At 49.8% G+C, this 24,491-nt stretch overlaps 1 protein-coding gene across 3 annotated transcripts in view; it reads right to left on the bottom strand.

Moving 5' to 3' along the window:
* The window catches only part of ARHGAP44 (Rho GTPase activating protein 44), a 116,878-nt gene that overhangs the window by 5,682 nt on the left and 86,705 nt on the right, over positions 1–24,491 (bottom strand). For all 3 annotated transcript variants that reach the window (XM_069542909.1, XM_069542911.1, XM_069542912.1), the window contains 12 exons: positions 23,893–24,010; positions 20,053–20,121; positions 17,935–18,016; positions 17,317–17,444; positions 15,483–15,594; positions 15,039–15,120; positions 13,263–13,343; positions 10,500–10,613; positions 9,807–9,898; positions 8,769–8,949; positions 2,103–2,324; positions 597–754 (listed from right to left, as the gene is read on the bottom strand). In XM_069542909.1, coding sequence (XP_069399010.1) covers positions 597–754; positions 2,103–2,324; positions 8,769–8,949; positions 9,807–9,898; positions 10,500–10,613; positions 13,263–13,343; positions 15,039–15,120; positions 15,483–15,594; positions 17,317–17,444; positions 17,935–18,016; positions 20,053–20,121; positions 23,893–24,010 — 1,439 coding nt within the window. The remainder of the gene's footprint in view (positions 1–596; positions 755–2,102; positions 2,325–8,768; positions 8,950–9,806; positions 9,899–10,499; positions 10,614–13,262; positions 13,344–15,038; positions 15,121–15,482; positions 15,595–17,316; positions 17,445–17,934; positions 18,017–20,052; positions 20,122–23,892; positions 24,011–24,491) is intronic.

Below are 24,491 nucleotides of genomic sequence, written 5' to 3'. Positions count from 1 at the left end.
CGCACACACACACACACACACACACAGGCACACGTCCCACCCCCAGGCAGCGGCTGAGTTCAGAGTCCTTCCATCGCTTCACAGTGGTACAAGCATCAGGGTGTCTGGGAGAAGGTGGGAGTGGATGCATTGTCCGGGAGGGGACGACTAGAGATGGGCCTGGACACTGGACCCTGGACAAAGCGACCATCCTCAGGGCAGGAAGCTCTTTCGGGTGAACCTCCAATGGCTCTGGGATGCCATAACAGTGACCTCTGACCCAGTCCTCCAGCCACAGAGGCCCAGAGCCTCCATCACTCGGTCTGTCTTTTCCCTGTCCTTGCCCTCAGCCCCACGAACTTGCCCTGGAGGTGTTTACCCTTTAAGTATCCCAGGTGTAGATGTGGACAGATCTGCATTGTTCTAGGTGTACCACTGCCCTGACTCCTCTGCACTGCCCTCTTTTTACTTTTTTTGATTCAGGATCTTAGTTCCCCGATGACCAAGGATTGAACCTGTCCACCTGCAGTGGAAGCAGAGTTCTAACCACCAGACCCCAGGACAAGTCCCCACACTGCCCTCTCATTTATTTAGTGATGAGGGTGGCCATGACGTACCTTTCCGGAGGGTGTGAGGGCTCTGGTCCGCAGGTGGCTGGCCCGGACTTGTGCCTGGCTGTGCCCCAGGCTGTGAGCCTGCACTGGGTGTCCCCTGGCTAGAACCCGGACTTCCCTTCTGCCCTGATCCTGGAGAAAGTTCTTTGCTTTTAGAAGCACTGTATCACAAGAGAGTTATAAAACAGTTAGTCCCTGAACTCAGGCAGCTTCAGCATCAGAATCATGAACTGAACATATGTTCTCTGGGCAGGTGTGGTCCTCTCAGACCTTCCTAAAGCCTTCAAAGATGCCTGTGGAAGTGACCGGCCCCTCCTGGGGGCTCCGAAGGCCTGAGCTCCACTCCCATCTCCAGGTGGCCCCTTACGGCCAGATCCCTTTCCTGGCCTCGGCCCTCTCCCCAGCAGACCATCCCAGCGAGTCTCCTCTTTGTCAGTCTCCTCCTCCAGCCAGCAGCCCCTGCTTCCTGCTGACCTCTCTCCCCTCTCCTGCATCCTGAAACAGAACCAAAGCCCACGATTCCATGGCCAGAGTTGGCAACCCCTTGTCCTCTCTGGTGGAGCCGTCAGCAACCACCCCATCCAGGGTCATCTCCAGCCCCTGCCAACTCTGTCATTCCCATCTCACAAGGAAAATACTTTCTATACATTAAAGAAAAAAAAGAAAAAAAAAACCCTGCAACCCCTTCATTTAGGGATTGGTATCTGTGTGCCTGTGCACACACACACAAAGTCACCAAAATGTTTCCAATTCCTAACAGAATGCACAGTGGGCCTGGTGAAGTGGCTTTCCTAATTTTCTGAATTGTTTAGAACAGAGACAAACAGCCAAGGGGTCTGTGCAACCCCGCTTGTAGAATCCCCTCTGACTATGCCCCTCTCAAGGGGGGTTGTCGGGGGGCCTCCTCCCCTGCGCCCCTGGGGACCAATGACCCTGTGCCAGCTCAGATCACACTTTACATTTTTGGAGGGACAAGGGCCTTTCTCCATAAAAGCTCATGGAACCAGCACTGGAACAAGCAGGCTCCCCAACTCTTTTCTTCCTCCACGAGAATGAAATGCATGATCTTGTCACCTCCATTCTTTACCTGACTTGCACCCATTTTAGCAGTAAAAATGGCCCCTATGCATCTAAAGGAAGAGGAGTGGAGAGGAGAACCACTGAAATTCTAAATTTCAAAACAGGTAACAAGCTGTAACAGTACAGGAGGTGACAGAGGAGCTGGGATCTCAGCTTCCTCGCCTGCTTTGGCAAGCTGCCACCTTACACGTGCACCTGGGATGCTATTCCTAAAAAGCCTGGGCTCCCTCTGATTACACAGGGGCTGTGAATCCCTACCTGCTGCCAGCATGAAGCAGAAGCCAAACCAGGATGCTTAGAAAGGGGACGGGGGACATGACCAACTGCAAGAGGCTCTGAGCGTGTGCAGCAAACCCGAAACCCCTCATCCACGTGCACTGCAAGCTAGCCTACCCGGGGGTTGGGTGGAGGGCAGCGCCCCGGACTTACCTGGTTCGTTCAGCCGCAGGCTGGAGGCCGAGGCCGGACGGAGAGAGCGCGGGCACCACGGGGCCCTCCGGGGACTGCTCCGGGAGGGGCGACGGCAGGGGCGGGGCGAGCTCGGCGGGTGGGGCGGGGGGCTGCATGGCAGGCGGGGCGCAGGATGCCTTCCTGCCGGCCGAGGAGCCTCTTCGAGCCACCCACGACGTGTCCATGACCCTCACGCCCATGCTGGCCGGGGACATAGAGACACCCAGGCTTAGCAGCGCGCCCACGGCGCCGGGCTCCTGCCCCCACGAAGCGGCCAGCAGCGCAGCCCCGAGCATCTGTTGGACCAAGGAAGCAAGGCGGCGGCCGTGCTCCGCGGAGCGTCCGGCAGCTCCAGGCTGGGGCGGCCTGGGCACCGCTAGCCTTAGGACCGCGGCGTGCCCGACAAGCTCCCCGGAACCCAGGCTTCCCTCAGAGCAGAGAGCGGCTTCGCTGGGGGGGTCACCCACTCCTCCCAGGTGGAGGATGGAGGCGAGGCGGGGAGGGGGAGGGGGGCGGGCAGCATCAGACTAGAAGAGAGCACCGACCAGCAGGGACACCTGAACATCCATCCTTCTTTTTGTCACCTGGGGGTCCAGGAGCACAGGACCAACTCAGGACTCTGGGGCCAGCTCCAGGACGCTGGCTGGCTTACAACCTCTGCAAGGTCTACAGAGCAGGGCGGGGCTGATCATGCTCTGGTCAGTCCCCACCCCCAATTCCACTTCAAGAAGGGGGGACACAGCTCTGAGTACATCGGCCAAAGCAACCAGACACGCACATTCACCCCTGCAGAGCTCGCTAAGGCACCGCTCGCTATTCCCATGGACTGCACGTGGCCTCATGGCTACCCGAGGATACTGTACCTTTGGATTTTCCTAAGGCTGCAGGGACAGAAACACACAGACATTAGTGTGGCAAACACTGCGCCTGCCTCTGGACACACAGCGGCTCTCTGTCAGGGCCAGGGGCTAAGCCTGGGGCTTCCACTGAGCCTTGAAATTGTTTGTTTAGTCCGTCTCTCCAGTTAAAGTGACTTTTCTGTCTGCACAGGTGAAGAGCATCCTACCAAGCTCACAGGTGAATAAAGACAGAAGCTGAAGAGTGGACACTGGAGCTTGTGGTGGGGGTTGGGGGCATGTCACAAGGAAGGGAAAAAAATCCACAGAAGCAGCCATCCACTCTTTTCTAAGTTATATGATTTAGAAGGTGGTCAATCTCCTTTCCTCTGGTCTAGGAGATGACTGGTTCCATGATACATAGTCAAAGCCTTCACTGACTATGGCAAGAGCTAATACTGCCAGTATTAAGGGAGACACAGATGTTCATGCAGGGAGAACACCGGCCAGTCCCCATCTCCACTGGGGATAAGCAGAGGGGTGCCCCTACTTACTGTCACCCACACTGGCCAGGAGCACTGAGCTGCCACACCGTGAGTCTGCCCACCTTGCAGAGGTGCAGCAAGATTCAAACCAAAGCTTCAAGGTTGGGGATTGGTTGTAGCAGGTGGGATGTGGTCCTTTACAAAAATGTGTGGGGAGGGAGCCTCCATGAGGGGCACAGAGGACAATGGTACTACAGCCGTGCACACAGAAAGGGACAGCTTCTGACACACTTTCCCGGGGAGAGCGGAGGGGAGAGCGGAGGGGAGACCCCCCACCCCCGCCACCACCACGCCGCCCCTGTGTAGTGTCACTGTTAACACATTATGGATCAGGGCATTTTTGCAGAAGCTAACGCTTGTGGTATTAATACCTCTCTGGTCAATAATGTGTTAATAGTTCTCTTCTCCAAGGCATTTTGGGGGCAGCTGGTCTCTCTCTGGGATCCACTACCCACCAGCTTGCAAGTTGCCTTGGCTCTGAGGACCACCCCCAAATAAACAGGCACCTTCTACAGGGGATCCAGTCACCCCCGGAGGCCACTCAAAACTCTGCAGCAGGGTCCAATGGCATCCCCTGGTATCTAAAGTAAGCTGGGGCAAGCAGCAAACTGTGCTCTTTGGGTTTCTAAATTTATCAGGATGAAAAAGAGCAAAAAGCTTAACATTCCACTTGGGGAAGTGAACTGACGCCACTTTGTCGCAATGGTTGGTGATGCTGTTCCCTGTGGCTCCTAGAAGAGCCCTAAAGGAGGGCGGTCTCACACTCACGGGTTTTCTTTCTTATCACACTCTCTTTCACTTAGAAAGACCTTCCCCATTTGAGATGGCAGGCGTGGGCTTTGGCATCAGGGCTGGTGGGGGGACACTTTCTATTATCAACCGCATCTCCCAGCACCATGGACCCCAGACACCAGGCTATCCGATGATGCCCTGGTTCACCAAGGGGAGGACGCGGAGGGAGGACCAGTGAGACCCACTAAAGCACAGCGGCAAAGCATCAGCAACCAAGCATCGAGAGGTGAACGCACACTCCTGCTTTCATAGACAGCAAGCCGCCTGTCATCACGACTCTCCCAGCTGAAGTGACTTTTGTGGGGCAGGCAGCATGCCCTGTGCCCAGGAAACAGGCATCAGAAGTTCACAGATGTCTTCAAAAGGCAATAAAAATCTTTATAGACCAATGAATCACAATGGCAACAGTGACAATCTTGGAGGCGTCAAAGCTAATGAAAGAGGCTAAGGAAAATCTGCTTGAAACATTGGCAGATTTAAGTGTCTGAATGTCTAGCTAGAACTCCACCCAAAGACAAAATTTATAAAACTGCTTGGCATGTTACCAAGAGCAAGGGAGCTACTCAGAAGCAGAAGAATCCCACCAGAAGGTCACAGGAGCAGGTCATAAGTTTCTGTTCACTGTTCTGTCACACAAAGAAGTAACAGTCACAAGAATGAAATAACTTCGTGTTGTTTTTAAAAAACACCAGATTCAATCCATCAAAAACAACCAACTCCCTTAGAAACTTCACAGATACCCGCGCATCGCTTATGGATGCCAAAAGATTCCCCAGAGCCACTGCTTCCAGTGAGAATGAGAAGAACTTGGTTTTTGGATCCTTTATAGTTGAATCAAGGCAGAGGCGAGAACCAGAGGCCACAAAGAACACCTGAGAAGCGAAGGGTTTGGAGAGCAATTAGCAGAAAGCAGGACGACGTGGCAAGAGTCCAGGAGGGGACCCGTTCAGAGTCCTCATCTGCTCCCCCTTGGGATTCACATGGGGCAGGCTGGCTGGCAAGGCAGCTCCTCTGACAGCTACTCTTCCCCGCTTCACTCCTCCTAGCCTACTGGGACCTCGTAGCGCAGAGTAGCTTATCCTAAGCTAGGCTTTTCTGGTGAGTCAGAAGCTCAAGAATGTGCCTGCCAATGCAGGAAACCCAAGTTCAATCCCTGGGTCAGGAAGATCTGGAGAAGGGAATGGCTACCCACTCCAGTATTCTTGCCTGGAGAATCACAAGGACAGAGGAGCCTGGTGGGCTATAGTCCATAGGGTCACAAAGAGCTGGACATGACTGAGTGACTAACACTTCACACTATAACCTGGCAGGCCACATAGGGAAAAGATAAGATGCAGGACCTTAAAAATTAGGAGACAAAGGCCTGCCCCAGAAAAAAAAAATCTGAAAGTTGGAGATTTCAGCATAAGAACAGGTGTCTACAGAAAGAATACATTTATCACTGAGAATAGAAGTTTGCTCTGGACTGTTCCAAGTGATGAGCTGTCAAGAGTTAGCAGCTATATTTCTTTTTGACCTCTGTAGGACAGACATCCGGAGAAGGCAATGGCAACCCACTCCAGTACTCTTGCCTGGAAAATGCCATGGGCGGAGGAGCCTGGTAGGCTGCAGTCCATGGGGTTGCTAAGAGTTGGACACGACTGAGTGACTTCACTTTCAGTTTTCACTTTCAAGCATTGGAGAAGGAAATGGCAACCCACTCCAGTGTTCTTGCCTGGAGAATCCCAGGGACAGGGGAGCCTGGTCGGCTGCCATCTATGGGGTCGCACAGAGTCGAACACAACTGAAGCGACTTAGCAGCAGCAGCAGCAGGATAGACATCTGTCATGCTGTTTTTATTTTTGGCCACATCATGTGGCACACAGGATCTTAGTTCCCCAACCAGGGATCAAACCCACGACCCCTGCAGTGGAAGTGTGGAGTCTTGACCACTGGATCGCCGGGGAATTCCTCGTCATGCTGTTTTTGAATCCTGGTCAGGAACAGTCTTACCCAGAGATGCTGGCCAGTATATGGATTTGAGGTATTTAAGTATACAGAGGTCGGATAGGCTTTGATTTTTCATCTAGAGATTGGTTACATTTGGAATCACTGGAAAAGACCCTGATGCTGGGAAAGATTGAAGGCAGGAGGACAAAGAGGGACAGAGAATGAGATACTTGGATAGCATCACTGACTCAAGGAACGTTGAGTTTGAGCAAACTCCGGGAGATGGTGAAGGATAGGGAGGCCTGGTGTTCTGCAGTCCATGGGGTCGCAAAGAGTCGGACATGACTGAGCAACTGAACAACAAGTCTATACTGATCTGAAAGGTTTTGATTTTTGTTCTGAAGATCAGGTACATTTGGGAAATACTTGCTGAGAGAAAGGAAGCAAGAAAGCCTGGTATCTCCCCCCAAATCCACAGGAGCTTGGGAGTTCCTGGACCATTTAAAATGAACTTGGAGGCTGGGCAGCAGTGGCATAGTAGGTGCCAACATGAGAGATGAGTAAGAAGGATCCTAAAGATCCTGGCTCAGCCTTGCCCACACTCCCCCAGGAAGGTCAGGATCAAGTATTTCTAGCTCCTCTAGGGATCATTCCTCTCCTAAATGCGTAACGAAGTTTCTTCACCTCCCCAGGACAAATAACAGCCGGAGGCACCAGGCAACATTTCACAGACCTGGTCTCAGCACCACAAATGTGTGAATCCAGGCAACGTGGAAGCAGAGGTGGGGCCTGGGCCAAGAATACACCTCTTGAAGGCCGAGCTGACAATCCAAGTCTCAAATACGAGTCAAAGTTTCCATGGTACCCAGAACCTCTGGCTCTGTCTGAAGAAAAATCCCAGCACCCTCTCACCACTCCACAACCCTGTTCAGAGTAGCTGCATTTGGGGTTCTCCATCTTTCTACTTGGTCTTCAGAGGACCCCAATATCCACAATCACAACAACAAGCTCCTTGAAACATGAGTTCTATCTCATGACAACAGGCTTTTTGATGTAATAAACTTGGGAAAGGATGCCACAGCCCGCTGTGAAGATACATGACAGATCACAGCATGTAAAAGACCCCACAAACTCATACATTCAGGAAAGTGGCTCCAACATGTTGAATCATGTGTCTCAGGAACTCACGAGACCCAGGTGTCTATCTCCTCCCCCCGCCCCAACATAACCAAGCATCATGTTCCACAGAGCACCTCAGGTAGCTCCTGGACTTCTCAATTACACGTGCTTATTCCAAATTACAGGCTTCCCTGGTGGCTCAGGGGTAAAGAATCTGCCTGCCAGTGCAGGAGACATGGGTTCCATCCCTGGGTCAGGAAGATCCCTTGGAGTAGGAAATGGCAACCCATTCCAGTATTCTTGTCTGGGAAGTTCCAAGGATAGAGGGGCCTGGAGGGCTATTGACCACAGGGTCGCAAAGAGTTGGACATGACTCAGCAACTAAACAACACCAACATTCCAAATTACAGTGCCTCCAGGCTAAGGTGTCTGTGTAGACATACTCATGGATTCAGGTGCTGCTGTCCACTGACCTGGTGAGGCCCTCTGAGGATCAGAACAGAAGTGATATTGCTACAGACACATCAAGTAGTACTGGAAAGAGCGGCTACACAGAGCTGCATGGCGTGCTCGACCTCAGCATCCTTTTTCTTTTTTTGGCATACTGCGTGGCATGCGGGATCTCAGTTCCCTGACCAGGGACTGAACCTGTACCCCCTGCATGGAAGCTCTGAGTCCTAACCTAAAGTGACAACCTAACTTGACTACCAGGGAAGTGCCCAGGGTCCTTTTTTTTTTTTTTTTTTTTTTTTAAGCTTGTTCTGATTCTCTTTTGTTGCATAACAAACCACCCTCAAATTTAGTAGCTTATTGATCCAGGCCACAAATCCACAATTCTGACAGAACTTGGCAGGGTCAACTCGACTAATCCACACAGCACTAGCTGAGGTGGCTTGACTTTACGTAGTTTTAGCCTCTGTACCCCTAAGCTCCAGCAGCACCTGTAAAACCACCTGCAGACCCTGGCGTCCCAGAGAGATGGCTCTCTAGCCACAGAAATCCTGACAACCCTGGCTCTTTATATTCAGAAGACCATACTATAGGGGCCAGTGGACACTGAATGCCCCGAGGTGCCACAGTGACAACTTTCTCATAGAGGTCATCTGGATGGCTTTTCAGAGGGGACTGGGAGTCAGACCAGGTCTGGCCGGGAAGGCAGGGAGCCCAGCTCTGATGCAGAGACATCTGGGAGTGAAGGACCACAACTGACCCTCCAGGGTATCCCCCCCAGCTAGAGATGCCTCACACAGGAACCGAACTGCTTAAAAACCATGTTTAAAAGACAAATTCAAAAGCATTTGCTGGCATCAGGAATGAGGTGACAGGGCCACTTAAACTGCTGCTGGTTAAGTGCAGCCTTCCTGTCACTCATCTCAGTCAACCCCTCCCTCCCCCAAAGCTGAGAAAGGGACGCGAGTTCCTACCCATCCTTTTTGTAAAACTCCAGCATCATGTTATCTGTGGCCACACTGAGGGGCCGGCGGGCCTGCTCGGGCTGGCGCCGGTCGGCGGGGTCCATGTCTGGGGAGGGCATTGAGCTGTAGTTGGCGTTGTGGTTCACGTGCACTGGACTCCCGTAATTGCCCGTGATGTTGAACTCTATCTCTGTGGGGAAGACAGAATAGATGCACACGGTCTGTGAGCTGGCCAAGCCATCCCTGGGCAGGAGGGAAACCAGTAGAGAAACGGCCCCTCTTTTAAGCATCACCCCTGACACTCTCATCCCATGGTTCAATGTTAGATCATCTGTTATTAACTCATCTTATTATATTTCATGGCGCTCACCTAGCATGTAATAGAATAGGGACTTAATAAAGCACTTTTTCATCTGTGATTCACAAAACAAATTCAGTCAAATAGGAACAGATGGGTATTTTCTTTTTGAAAAAAAAAAAAAAGGCAGAATCATCTATCTCAATCCTCACATTTAAGACTGAAATAAAACGCCAGAGCGGTCTAAATCAAATCAGGGAAAAGGGCAATGCCCACTCTCAACACTGTTATCTGATATTGTTGAAGTGCTAGCCAATGGAATTAGTCAAGAAAAGAAAATAATAGGCAATATTACTATGTGTAGAGGATGATGACGATGAGATGTCTTTTCAGAAAACCAAAGAGAAAAAAAAATTACACGATTAGAAACAGAAAGAGATCTCACTTCAGACTGCGGGCTCTCAAATGGAGTCTCATCTCATCCCCTCCTGACTGCAGCTGATTTATCTGCAGTGCTCATGAGCCCAGCCACAGAACCTACAGGGTTTTACCTTGAACTCCTACCTTCTTTGTTTCTTTATCCTGATTTCCTACCACTGGCCAGAGGTGGTATGCACAGGGGGCTTAAAAACAAAGCAATACACACACACCCCTTTGGCCGGTGGTACTCAATCTCAAAGACTCAGAACTCACAGCAAACTCCCGTTCCCCCTCAGAGGCCGACTCCCACATCAGCTGCTGCCACATACCCCCGGGGAAGAACCAGTCTGCGTGCTGGATGATTGGCTCGATGACCCCGACGATCTGCAGCGAGACCGTGGTCATCATCTCTGTGATGTTCCTGGGGGCACAGGGCAAAGGAGGACAGGCGGGGTGAGCGGCCGAGGCAGGGGGGAGGCCCTGGACCAGCAGCCTGCACACCTGGGTCTGAGAGCGTGTGTCCTCTTGGGGAGGGCACTTCACCTTTCTGAACCTCTCCCCATGTCTACAGAATGGAGACACTCACAGAAGTCCTCCCTACAGGAGACGAGTGAGTAACACACACGAAATCGCCAGGTCTGAGGACTGATTCTCACAACTGCCAGACTCATCCTTTCCCAGCTCTGTTCTCTCTATCAAGACAGCACTCTATCCTTCTGTATCCCAATGCTGGGATGTGCTCTCCACAGAGGGCCCAGGGGCCTAGAAGAGCTTGCCAGACTTGATGCTGACCCAGATGAGCTCAGAAAAGACCTTGGCTACAGGCCTGGCTCTGAGACTATCAACAGGAACTACCTGAAGAATTCTGGGCCTCCTCCTGAGTCTGAAGAAGGACCAGCTCAAGACAGGCATATGACCTGACACATAAATTAGGCTAGTGGCTATCTGGGGCCCTGACCATCCCACCCAGGCTCCCACAGCCCCCCAGTGTGACCCACACACCCCTTCCTCCCTGGACTCACCCTTCTGCTTGTGGCCACAGCAGGTTGGGTCCTAATACAATGGCCATGTTACTGGGTGTCATCTTGTTGACATCTTGGTATTCTGAGAGCTTGGATAAAAACTTGATCAAGTATCTGAAAGGAGGTGAGAAAGGCCAGGCTTTACAAGGGCTCAATACCAGCCATGGTCCCCTAACACCAGCTGGAAACATCTCTCACTGATAAGACGACTCATACATCCTACAATATAATCAAGATGCGTCACGTGTCAGGATACAAGAATGCTCCAAAAACAGACAGAGCTCTTCCTGGGCTAGTTGTCAATGTCTGCTTCAACAAACTGTGGCCAGAAAAAGATTCTCCATCTTTCCTTTTGACTCAGTGCATAATGCCAGAAATTCCCTCCTTCTTTTCACACCCGTCACCTCCTGTCTTCCCTGTGTGCAGAGGTGAGAAGTGGTGTGTAGGTGTCACTAGTGGGGACATCTTCACGCTAGGAGCAGTGTCTCAGTGGGACAATGAGAGCCAATGGAGAAAACATTAGACCTAGACTTAGCATGTGGCCCAGCAATTCCACTCCCAGAGAAATACGTCCACACAAAAACGTGGACACAAATGTTCCCAGCAGCATTATTCATCATAGCTGAAAAGTAGAGACCACCAAATATCCATTAAGGGACGAACAGATGAATAAAACGTAGTCCCATCCATACAGTGGGGTACTACTCAGCCCTCAAAAGCAATGAAAACTGACACACGCTACTGCATGGATGAACCTTGGAAACTCGATGCCAATGGAGAAAAGCCAGACACAGAGACCCCAGGGTGAATGACTCCATCTGTATGAAAGGTCCGGCGCAGGCCAATCGACAGAGACAGAACACAGATGAGAGTTTGCCAGGGGCTGGGTAAGCAGAAATGGGGAGTGACTGCTGATGGGAACAGCATTTCTTTGTGGGGTGATGAAAATGTTTTCCAATTACACAGTGATCATAGCTGCACAACTCTGCAGATTTACAAAAACCCACTTAATTGCACACTTTTAAATTGCACACTTAATTGCATATGAATGGTTATGTCAATAAAGCTATTATTTTTTAAAAAAAATCAGTGACTGAGTAGCTGTGTACAAATGAAGCACAAAAAGAACTCTCCCAAACCATACCACACCTGCCCGGTCCTGCACAGGGTCCCGACCCCAAAGCCCAGCTCTTCCCGGGCTCTTGGTTATACGGACAGTGGGTCCAGCCCCATGCTGCCTGGACCACAGCGAAGCAGCTCCTTCAGCAACTGTTGCCCACAGAGCACAAAGACGCTAAGCTGCTAAAGGCCACCTCCACCCACATCCTGCCGCACCACACCCTCCAAGAGGCCACACATGCCTTGACCAGGACACGGGGCCTGAGCTGAGCACGGTCAATCCACAGGCTGGCCAGTAGCCTAGCATCACTTGAAGAGTCATTCTTGCTCTTGATCTGATTCTTGCTCGTGGGATGCTTTCTTTCAATTCTGTATATATCTAACACTTCAAGCATTTTACAGTGGGCAGTTCACTAGCATTACTTTCCACTGTGATACAACCATCACCACCATCCATCCCCAGAATTTTTCATTACCCCAAACTAAAACTTGACCCCCATGAAATGACAGCCCATCTGCTGCTCCTGACCCCTCCCCCCGTACCCCAGCTACCATTCTACATTCTGGCAACCACCATTCTACTTTCCATCTTTATGAATTGACTACTGTATCTACTGCTTTTTAGCGGAACTGTTCAGAATTTCCCCTTTTGTGTTTGGCTTCTTTCATTTAGCATACAGCCTTCCAGGTTCATCCATACCGTAGCAAGAAAGAGAATGTCTCTTCCATTTGAGGCTGAATACTGTACTGTATGTACTTTTTGTTCACCTATATTTATCCATTGCTGGATATGTGGGCTGTTTCCACCTCTTGGTTATTGTGAATTACGCTGGCTTGAACGTAGGTGTACAAAATCAAGTCCCTACTTTCAGATCTTTTGGAAATACACCCAGAAGTGGAACTGCTGGGTCATACAGGAATCCTATGTTTGTCTGAGGGAGCCACCATGAGAAGTCACTCCTGGGATTTTTTAACAGGAAAATAGAAATAATCAGGCAGATGGCAGTAGGAGCTGAAGCTGAAAATAGGCACCTAAGGAAGCTCCAAGGAGGACGGGGGTAGGGCCAGGAGCGATGCTGGTACAAAGTGATGAGGAAGCAGAAAGTGGAAGAGAGCGTAAGCCCGGGAGGGAAAAGATGCGCAGAGGAGTGGGAAGTGCAACCCGGGTGAGGATGAGAAAAGTAAGAGACAGACACATAGAAAATTGCTGGTGACAAGTGGAAACCAGAGAACATTCTCCCAGCCTCTTCTTCCTGAAGCCTGGCTCCAGGACACAACTGCCAAATCCAGCTCAGGGTCTGGTCAGCATTGCCCCTGGGATCCACAGGCACCTATCTTTGCAGTAAACCCCAGTATCTGAATGCAGCCTGCATTCATCCTTGCTCCTTGCAGACCAAAGAACTGCATCAGCCAGCAGCTGGTCAGGTAGCCTGCAATGTCTCACAGCCCCATACAGTCTGTTTCCTCATCTGCAGGATGGTAATTCACAACCTCCCAGGATTGCTTGAAGTTGAAAAGAGACCCTGCATATTAAATATGCTTTGGACACTGTGTAATGCCAAGCTTGCCAGTGACTAAGCCTTTTGGCCCGGAAACGTGTGTGTGAGGCTTAAATATGACCCGGCATCTCTACCGTCCACTCACCGGATGTTGTTATGATTGGCTTTGGGCAACTTCTCACACGCGTTCCACAGTGCCTGGAGCCTCTTGTCCTGGTCCTGGATGCTGGAAAATTAACAGGAAAAGCCACTGACTAAGTACAGATCAATGAAGTCTTACCGGCACTCAGACTCACCAGCCATCGAAATATTTGAGAAAAAGGAACCAGCCGTTGTCAGTGACCGTATCAGTAAATGATTATCATTCATATCTTTGGTTCTTACTATTTCCCCCTCGATAATCTTTTGGTCTTGCCTGTGCTGTTTTAACAAAACTTCCCCTGCACACATCACATGGCCCAGGTCAATGTGTACTGAGGCAGCAGGTGAGGGCAGAGGGCAGACACCTGCAGCTGAGTGGGCGGGGCCATGATGTCATCGGGAGGTTAGCTCTGGCACAGGACAGGACACCAGAAACATGTCAGCTCCACCCTCACGCCACCACGGCAGCTGACTGGCCAGTCCCACAGACAGTTTGATGCACATTAAGCTTCTCGGCATGTGGAATATAACAGATGCTCAATAAACACCTTCTGAACAAGTAAACAACGTGAACTCTTATTGACATAAGGATATTTGACCCTTCAAGACACAACTCAGAGATGGATAGTTTCCACAACCAAAGGATTCTCCATTCTACAGAGAGACTTGCTCGAAGGGTTTCTTTATTGATAGATCTTCTAAGGATTAAAAGAGATTACTGAAAGGTCTACATATATATTTTATTTTTGTTAGGATTACATTTTTAAACATACATTTTTATGAAAACCTACATCAAGGTTTACAGGGTTGGAAGACCTTATGCTCAAAGAACCTTTTAACAAGAAAAACTGAAGAGCAAATACCGCCAGGAGGCTCAGCTCTGACCCCCTGACCCAAGACCCAAGGTAGGGAACGGCCATCGCAGGGACCCCAGAAGTCCCTGCTTCCATCCTGACCAAGGCGAGAAAAAGTCCCTTTTCTGCTCATCAGTCCTCTCAAAGGGCAGAGGGCAGATGCTGCCAAGGTCTTTCCTTCAGTAAAAATTCAACATCCATACGGGACTTCCCTAGTGGTCCAGTGGTTAAGACTACATGCTCTCAATACAGGGGGCACAGGTTTGATCCCTATTCAGGGAACTAAGAGCCCACAAGCTGAGCACAGCCAAAAAAAAAAAAAAATCAACATTCACATACTGAGGGTCTCTGGTGTATCAGGCAGTGTCGCAGGGGTTAGGGAATGGGGGGTAGTCAGAAGAGACGGTCATCCCTCCCTGCCCCCCATCAGCTCACAATCCAACCAGCTATAGCAATACAGCCTTGAATTTGATCAGTCCCTGCAGAGAACCTGGGGGATGGGGCAGACCCTGACTGCCAGCTGCTGGGCACCAGTTGTCAGGAAGGAGGCCTCTCTGAGGTGACCTTCAGGGTGGGACCCAAAGAGTCAGAAGGAACCTACGAGGTAGAGGTTTTGGGGAACCAAAACCTGTCGCATGGCCAGGTGAATGGGAATGGTCAGCGTGAAGAGGGGGGTCTGAGTGGTGATGGGAGCCTGGAGCCTCCCTGAATCCTCCTGAAGGCCCAGCTGGGGCTCTGGGCCACTCTGGTGGCTCCAGCCTGCAATCACACACAGGGACCTGGCTCTCCAGGCATATGTACAAGCCTCTCCCCACGACACACACCAGGATACAGACTCGCTGGATGCTAGGTGGCACGCTTACAGTTTCAATTAATGCTCCACATTAACCGCACCCACAGGACACACGGAGACCTGGCGTACTCACTTGGAAGCTTGAATCCACTCATCGTAGAGTTCAAAGGTCATCAGAGGTTCTGGCAGCTCCCGGAGGTAAGACTTGAGAGCTCCTGGATGTGAACACCGTACAGGCCATGAGCCGCCGGGATGGGGCAGACACCTACTACCAGCCAGCGTCACCACGGGGGCCACGTTTGGGGAAGGTTCCTGGAGCCTCATGATCATGTCACATGGTGGCTGCCACATGCCTGGATCCAAGGCTCTGGCGTGGCTGTGAGGGCCTCCCCTCTTGTGTTACCACCATCACCCCCTCTCTCCTTCAAGGGCACAAGTAACCAGGCCTAAAGTGGGGCCCTGAGTGGACATGCACGGAGCACGGCAGGGAGCCAGGGGCTCGAGTGTCCCTGACACGTGGCTGTACATCTTCCACGCCCATCCCTTCCCCTGGAGCCCCTCCAGCTGCGGGGCCCACCTGCAATGGCGTGGGGGTCCGCCGAGCACTCCTGTACATCCACCACACAGCAATCCAGGGCCGCCTTGAGCTTCTTCAGCTTAGAGGCAGACGGGGCTACTCGGAAGAGACCCTGCCAACAGGGCAGGGGTCAGCAGACAGCCTGCACCTTGAGGGCACAACAGCAAGACCAACGGCAGGCAATCTCCCCACCCGCTTCCTCCATGATCTTCCAGGGGCCTCCTTCCCATCACCATGTGTTGACACTGGGACAGCAGGGCCTGGGCCTCATCCCTGGCTGTGGCCTTAGCACCGAGTACAGGGTGGCACGGTGTTCTGGTTGAGTATGTACTTGATTAAATGAACCTTGGGCACTTCGATGTCCCGTCCTTGTGTATTTAAGATATATTTTGGAAAAACAAAAACACTAATTTGAAAAGATACACGTACCCCCATGTCCACAGCAGCATTATTTACAATTACCAGGACATGGAAGCAACCTAAGTGTCTATCGGCAGATGAATGGATTAAAAAACATATCGTAGGGTCTATAAAATGGAATACTGTTCAGCCATAAAAATGAATGAAAATTTTGCCATTTGCAGCAACATGGATGGACCTAGAGGTTATCATACTAAGCGAAGTAAGACAGAAGGAGAAATATTGCATGACATCCCTTATAAGTGAAATCTAAAAAAAAATGATACAAATGAGTTTACTTACAAAACAGAAACAGATTCACAGACTTAGAGAACAAACTTACGGAACTGATGGTTGCCAGGGAAGGATAGGAGGAAGGGATAGTTCGGGAATTGGGATGGACATGTACACATTGCTATATTTAAACTGGGTAGTCAACAAGGACCTACTGTGTAGCACACGGAACTCAACTCAGTGTTATGTGGCAGCCTGGATGTGAGGGGTGTTTGGGGGACAATGGATACATTTGTATGTAAGGTTGAGTCTCTTTGCTGTTCATCTGAAATTATCACAGCATTGTTAATTGGCTATCCCCCAAAACAAAATAAAAAGTTTTTAAAAAATGAGGAAAGAAAAGGCCCCATTCACCTTCCTCCATAAAACTTTCCCTCAGGGACTAAAAAGACCTCATTTTTCATTGGTATTATACATGAAAATGACTGGCATTTAAAACAGGGTCAAAAAAACCTGTTTTGAATAAATCAGGCTTATTTGACAGACACTACACTTATCTGCTCCATAAGCTCATAAGCCCCCATCTCACTCTTTTATACTTTGCTTAGTAATAAATACCATAGATAAATATTGATTGGTTGATCAGATCACAGGAAAGTGGAGTCATGATTTTTAAACTGCCTGCATAAGAAACTGAAGATGAGGTCTACCTCCCAGAAGACCACTGACACAGCAATAAAAACAATGGTTTCCAATGTCTCATAGGATTATTTTTTTTAACATGTGGCTTGTAAGGAGTGCTTTCTAATGTCTGTATCAGTTTTCAGGATGTCTATTTAAAAAGTTATAATCTAAAGGTTAAAAGGTCTATCTTTTAAATTAGGGAGAGAGGAGGTGGAGAATGGGGTGGAAGAGAAGGAGGAGAAACCCCAATCTCATTACATATGCAGACAGGAGGGTTAGAGCGGGGCTATAAGGTCCTCAGGGCGGGGGTATCATGTCCCACTATCCTCCACTGTCCCTGGAGAGTGAAGGCTCATGGGAGAAGCAGGACCAGTTTGAAGACAGGGGGCTTGTACTGCGTCTTCCCAGGTTTGGGTTTGTGGGGCCGGGTGAGGATGGTAACAGAGAGACCCCGGAGGCTCCATCTCGCGGGCAAGGGGCCCTGCTCACGGCAGAGCTCAGCTGCACCCAGACGTACCTCCTCCTGCATCCCGCACTCCAGCAGCATCGTCACACATGCCTCGATGGGGAAGGCGATCTCCCGGCCGCTGATCGTGAGGTGCTCCTCCAGGGGCTTCCCAAAGGAAGGCTTCTCCACCCAGGCCTCTGGGGGTGGGGGGTGCAGGTGGAGCAAGAGAGGGGTCAGCACAGGTCACCCCCGCGGGAACCTTCCTTTCCTCTGGTCACACTGCTTCTCCTAAGTGTCCCAGGGACACGGAGCAGTGGACGTGGAAGCATTGTCCAACAATGTCCATGGAAGCACTGTCCAACTGCAGCATCTCCAGTCCTGCAGTTTCGGGGGATGATGGGGAGGAACTGGGGGAGGCGGTGGAAGCCCGCCCGCTGTGAGCAGAGCTGCTGGGCTTCCTGTTACACACGCACCTCCACACACGCCCATGCACACCCGCCTCATCCCCGCTGGGGTAGTGTGTGTATATGTGTGTGTGCGTGCTCTGCTTTCCTGCCGCTGGTCAATGTGCCCGCAGGCAGAGGCCCAGGGCTCACGTGAAGGCGGCCCTGCCAGGGGAGGAGCTGGCGAGCCAAGCACAGGGCCCTGGACAGCAGGCTCCCCGCCCTCCCCGCCCCAGGCACTCACCCTGTTGTGCTTTTATCTGAGGCAACACGGCCTGCAGGAGTGTCAGGGACTTCCTGTGGTACTCGGCCTGCACTTCGATGAGCTGAGGGAACACAAGCAGAAGCATCAGCCTTTGCTGGAGGATGGAGGGCATGGGCTGCCACACCATCGGGGTGCCGTGCCCTCTCCTCCACCCATCTGCAATGACGGGCATTCGTCCCCTCAGCCTCTGCAGCAGAGGGGTGACCAGAAAGGGAAGTTTTGGAGGTGGGAGACTTGGGGAGGAGGTGAAGGGGACTCTCCAGAGGTGAGCCTGCCTTCACTGCCACCCCAGCTGCGGAGCACCCTGCCCCCAGTTCTCACAGCAAAAGGCACCGAAGGGGGGCAACAATGAAAGGGCTATAAACAGAGAACACATTCAGAAATCCAGGTGCCCATGAGAGGGTGCTCAATGCCATGAGCCTCAACGTGTCTTGATTCCCCTCAAAAAGAGTTCAAGATACAACTGGTAGGAAAACGTGTGCTCGATCCACAATCCTCTTCCACCTTGGGAGGCAAAACTGCTTTATCGTGATGTGATTCAAAGGACAAAGTCCCTCAAGATGCTCTGTTCTGCCCCTCCCACTACTGAAAAAGCTGCTGAAATGGTAAAAACAGCAGTGGAAAAGCAGTGAATAACTGGCACTTATTCTCTAAATCTCCCCCTGCTCCAAAAAAAAGATTGGGTATGTAGGAGGAAAATGGAGAGAGAGGCACTTTGCTCAAAAGTCTGCTGTGACCAGTAGCTATTATCCCCAAGGAAAAATAAAAGGGAATTTTTTTAAGTCATAGCGTTGAAAAAAGTGGTACCCAAAGACAATTAGGTAGTCCAATAATGCTTGCAATGTCAACAATCATTTGTTTTAGATATTTTAAAATGACATATGATCTTCACAAATAAAACCAATGGAATAGACTTGAAAAGAATCCTACTATTTCCAAGTAAACATTTCAAGTTGAAAGGGATATGTATCAGCTCTCTCTCACGGTGGAAGAAACTCTGGACTTCTTGGCCATTGATGCTGAGCGTGCAGGGGAGCACTGGCTGCCCCCAATTCCGCCCCACGCTTATCAAAGCGTCCAGCTTCTCAGGATTCCTCTTCTCTCCTCCCTTTATCTTCTTTCCCTGTCTTTGTATCACTTCCTTGACCCTAAAGAGAAACTTTGAGTTTTATTCCCAACATTATTTTTCATTTCAGGGTCCTAATTATCCGGGCCAGATGATTCAAGTATGGATGACTCAGATCCTGTGTCTCTACTTTATAAATCTGCTCCCATAGAGGAGAGGCAGTAAACAGGCATCAACCCTCATTTACCAACTTGTCATCATCTGGGACAAAAAAAAATCTCCATTAATAACCAACAGATGCCAGGGTGCAGCTAGCTTCTTCTTCCCAAGTTGCTTCCTGATGACAGACTCAGGTCTTACAACCCTGGCCCCGCTGACATCTGGGGCTGGATCACCCTCTGTCGTGGGAGCTGCCCTCCTGTGCACTGCGGGATGTTTAGCAACAAACCTGACCTCCACCCTCTGAGTGCCTGTAGCACCTCCCTGATAGTGACGGCCCAAAACATCTCTGCTAAGTGACTTCAGTTGTGTCCAACACTTTGCGACCCTGTGGACTGCAGTCTTCCAGGAATTCTGTCCATGGAATTCTCCAGGCAAGAGTATTGGAGTGGGTTGCTGTGCAGGGGATCTTCCCGACCCAGGGATCGACCCTGCATCTCTTAAGCCTCCTGCAGTGGCAGGCGGAATCTTTACCGCTAGTGCCACCTGGGAAGCCCCCCTCAAATGTCTCCAGACACAGCCAGTCATCTGCTGGGAGATGACAGAATCACCCCTGGTTGAGAACCACTGCCATAGATCACAGAGGTACAAACATCTTCATGGGTGAGGCTGAATTTTATTCTCGGGGTTTTGGAGAAATCCATATAAAGGCGACTAGAAGGCAGGATTTATTCACAGGTAGGATAGTCAAAGCCCCACCTGTTCTCAGGACATGCTTGACAGATCCTTGATTCGAGGACCACGTTCCTTCCCATCCCCACTGTGACACCTGCTAACAGACTCCAAGCAGCCTCACCTTTCTGGATGCTTACCGTCTGAAAGTAGTTTGCATAGTCGATTTCTTTGGCCACAAAACTGTACATGTCAGCTGACAGCTGGTCCTGTGGGGGCAAAACACAGAAGGATACAGAGTAGGAATCCACACATCAGAGGAAAGAACTGTAACCATGGTTTAACCTCATTTTTCATAATACTAGGCAGATTACAAACTTTGCCTGTGGACATTCCATTTCCCAACCACGGCTCTAAAGGATGACTAAGTGGGGAAAGAACACCTATGCCAGTGTTTTCCTAGGGCTTTTAACGTGGGCCACGTGGAGAGTTAGGAAAGCTGATGCAGGGGAATGATGCACAAATTGCTTCCCTGCATCTCTGTGGCGCGCCCTGCTGTCTGCAGCAGCCCCACCAGGGACACACTGTGTTTCTGCTTGCCTTCCCCTGCGACTTCATCCCCCGATGATACTACTGCCTTGCTCCCTTCATCTCAGTTCTGATTGGTTGATCATCAGGAAAAGAGAGGCAAACACATCAAGTCAAGGGAAGCTGGTTAAGACAGGTAGGCAGGGGATGGACTGCTGATTCCAAACCTGGCAAAAAAAAAAAACCTGGACTCATCCAATATCATACATGAATCTCAGTGTGAAAAGCCCTTCACCACTCAGCTCCCCGAGGGGCTGAGAACAGTGGCTGAATGCTATGTCTGGATCATGTTCCCTCCGAGGAGGATAGTGGTCAGTTTCACTGAAACACCCCCAGCACAGTGCAGTAGAAGCGCATTCAAGTGGAGGGAGACTCTGTCACACTAACCATATCTTTGAGCATGTCACATTCTCTGAACATGTTTGTACAAGTCATGTGATCTCTGACATCCCTCCCTGCTTGGTAGCCTTTGAGGCAGAGCTTCAGAAGAGGTGCTGAGTTAAGATAAAAAGTGTCTATCACGTTCAGGTTGGAGTAAATAGGAAAACATCACCCCAATGCTTATAGCAGCGCTATTTCCAATTGCCAAGATATGGAAGCAACCCAAGTGTCCACTGTCAGATGAACAGATAAAGAAGTTGTAGTGTACAGACAATGGAATACTACGCAATCATAAAAAAATAAAATAAAATCTTGCCATGTGTAACAACGGATGGACCTAGAGGGTATTATGCTAAGTGAAATAAGTCAGAGAAAGACAAATACCTCATGATTTCATATATGCAATCTAAAACACAAAGCAAAACAAAAACACACTCATAGATTTATAGAACAGTAGTCGTCGCAAGGGGATGGGATGGGGGGATGGGAAAAATAGATGAGGGGGATTAAGAGGCACAAACCTTCAGTTTACTTAATAATTGAGCAACAGGGATGTAACATACAGCATAAGGAAGACAGTCAATTATACTGCAATAACTTTGCATGGGGACAGACGGCTACTAGATCCATCATGGTGATCATTTCATAATCTATGCAAATATCAAGTCATCATGCACCACACCAGATACAAACATGGCATTGTATGTCGACTATATCTCAATAAAAAAGGGGAAAAAAGCACAGGAAAGCTGACTCGAATGCTGAAGGATCACAGCAGACAACTGCATAATTCAGGAAGAGTCTGATATACAGGGAATCTCAAGCATTCTGCACAGACCCCGATAACCTCAGCAGCCCCTCCAGCTGTTGATCAAACTGTCCTCTGTGAGCAGGGGAATGGGAGGAGTGATCTGTTTCCTTTTCCAGTATCCTCAATAGGCAAACATCCTTAAAGCGTTCTTGCATACAAGATGATAGAACCAAGACACCAAGTTCACATGACTAGCTACCAAAAGTTCAAGGTATTTTTCCCAAAGAATAAAATGGGCTCTAGGACCACCCACCTCAGGTCCCCTCCACTTCAGCATCCTTTACAACCAGCCTCCGGGAGGCTGCTGATGCTGTCAAAGGTGCTAGAGAAAGTGGTTTTATCGGAACTCAACCTCGCCTGCATGGCCCCAGCAGCCTTGAAGCATCTATCACCAGCCTGACAAGTGTGAAGGGAGATAGTTCAAGTCAGGGAAAGACAAAGGGTGGGGTGATAAAAAAAAAAAAAACAACTCGGTAGACAGAGGTAAGGAAGGTAGCCTTGGGAAGGACTAAATGCCACATCAGTTCAGTTCAGTGCAGTCGCTCAGTTGTGTCCCACTCTTTGCAATCCCATGAACTGCAGCATGCCACTGTCCATCACCAACTCCCAGAGCTTGCTCAAACTCATGTCTACTGATGCCACATCAAATCACCTTCAACCAGTCAGCAGACAATCTCCGTAAAGCCAGCCCAACGGAGTATGCCCTCAGGAACACAAAGGGATTTTCTGAAGGTACAATCACATCACCGTCTTATAACGTTAACAATAGAGATTCCAAGTAAGCCACACAAGTGAGAAATGAAAGCGGAAACTCTACACCAAATTTTCATTTGTCTAAATAAAACATTTATAATTTAATATTAAATATTTTATTCATAAACATTATCAATATAATTTAATATTTAAATGAAGTGTAGGGAGCCCCTACTCTTCTGCTGAGTTTTTCCTCCTGAATACTACCAAGTTCTTATAATGAACAGCAGAGAAAAGTCCTCTCTCATTTTTCCCAAGGGGAAGGGAAAAGATTGCCATTTTGAAATGCACTGGAACATTCTACTCTTAACAAGACCTAACCTTAGGAGAATTTTTCTTTTATTCCTGGCTGTGCCACGCTGCTTGTAGGACCTTAGTTCACCAACCAGGGATTGAACAAGGGCCCACAACAGTGAAAGTGTCAAGTCCTAACCACTGGACTGCCAGGAAACTTCAAGGATAAATTATTTTATCCCAGTAGAACCTGCTGGGATGCTTTTGAATTGTGGTGCTGCAGAAGACTCTTGAGAGTCCCTTGGACGGCAAGGAGATCAAACCAGTCAACCTCAAAGGAAATCAACTGTGAACAGTCATTGGAAGGACTGATGCTGAATCTCCAATACTTTGGCCACCTGATGTGAAGAGCCAACTCACTGGAAAAGGCCCTGATGCTGGGAAAGATTGAAGCCAACAGGGGAAGGGGTCGGCACAGGATGAGATGGTTGGAGACGGCATCATCAACTCAATTGACATGAATCTGAGCAAACTCCAGGAGACAGTGAAGGACAGAGGAGCCTGGTGTGCTGCAGTCTATGGGGTTGTGAAGAGTCAGACATGACTTAGCAACTGAGCAACAACAGCCTGCTGGGGTTATATCAGAGCCCTTCTAAACATTTGCTTTTAGCAGACTCTAGCCTGCCTCATATTGAGAAAGAGAATTAATCAGCTCCAGCATCCTCTAGCCATCCTGTCCTACCAAACACAAAAACTGAGAAGCTGGAAACAGACCGAAAGACAGCAACAGAGAAGCCCTGAAGTTCACGGTGCAGGGTCGCAGGCGTACCCACGAGACACACCCAGTCCCAGGGCGACAGGGGCTTCCCCCGCTCCCACGCCTGACCCCCACATCACCAAACGCCTGTGCACACAGGTCCCTTTACCCAATCCTTCATGTCCACCTTTTGACAAAAATTGCAAGGCATACTAAAAGGCAAAACCATAGTTTGAAGAAACTGAACAAGCATCAGAACCAGAGTCAGAGGTGTCAAGAATGTTGAAATTATCGGGCCAGGAATTTTTTTTTAAATATGAATGAATGAATGATGAACACTGAAAGCCCCAGCTCTTAGGGTTCATCCTGGGCTCTTTAGACATGCCAGCTGACAAGCTTGGGGACACAGACTCAACTAGAGGCTATTAGGGTTTTCATAGACCTCCAGCAAACAAAAGGATGCTCCCTGAGGGCCTCCCATTTTTCTCAGTGGAGAGGAGCACAGAAAGGGGATACCCTGCAAATCTCCACTCTGTTGGCAGCCTCCTCCATCTCCTCCCTGAGGGCATCGGCTTTCGCACCCGCAGGCTGTGAGCTGCTGGACAAACCCGAAGACTTGGATGTCTGCTGCCACCTGATGAGAAAACAGGAGAAAGAGAGGAGAGGTGTGAATAGAACTTGGTCCCTGCCTTCGAGGAACTTAGATTCTAGTCGGATTAGGCATAAATATGAGTTGAATTTCGGTACAGTGTGGGTGTTTTTTTCTTTTAGCATGTTCAGACATTCTACATCTAAGTTGATGAGCCTTACAAATTGGAGTTTGTGGACATACAAAGTAGTCAAAAACACACACCCTTAGCTCTTTAGGGCGCCCATCCCTTTGCCACTGATGCACGAGGCTCCAGGCTTTTTCCCTGTGTACCTTCGTAATTTCAGCGTCTGTTAGTGACTTCCCTGGTGGCTCAGACGGTAAACTGTCTGTCTACAATGCGGGAGACCTGGGTTTGATCCCTGGGTGGGGAAGATCTCCTGGAAAAGGAAATGGCAGTCCACTCCAGTATTCTTGCCCAGAAAATCCCATGGTCGGAGGAGCCTGGTAGGTTACAGTCCATGGG

The sequence above is a fragment of the Ovis canadensis genome, chromosome 11 (genome assembly GCF_042477335.2).
Source record: "Ovis canadensis isolate MfBH-ARS-UI-01 breed Bighorn chromosome 11, ARS-UI_OviCan_v2, whole genome shotgun sequence".
Taxonomy (NCBI): Eukaryota; Metazoa; Chordata; class Mammalia; order Artiodactyla; family Bovidae; genus Ovis; species Ovis canadensis.
The sequence above is the reverse complement of the archived record's forward strand: the minus strand, read 5'-3'. Positions and strand labels throughout refer to the sequence as shown.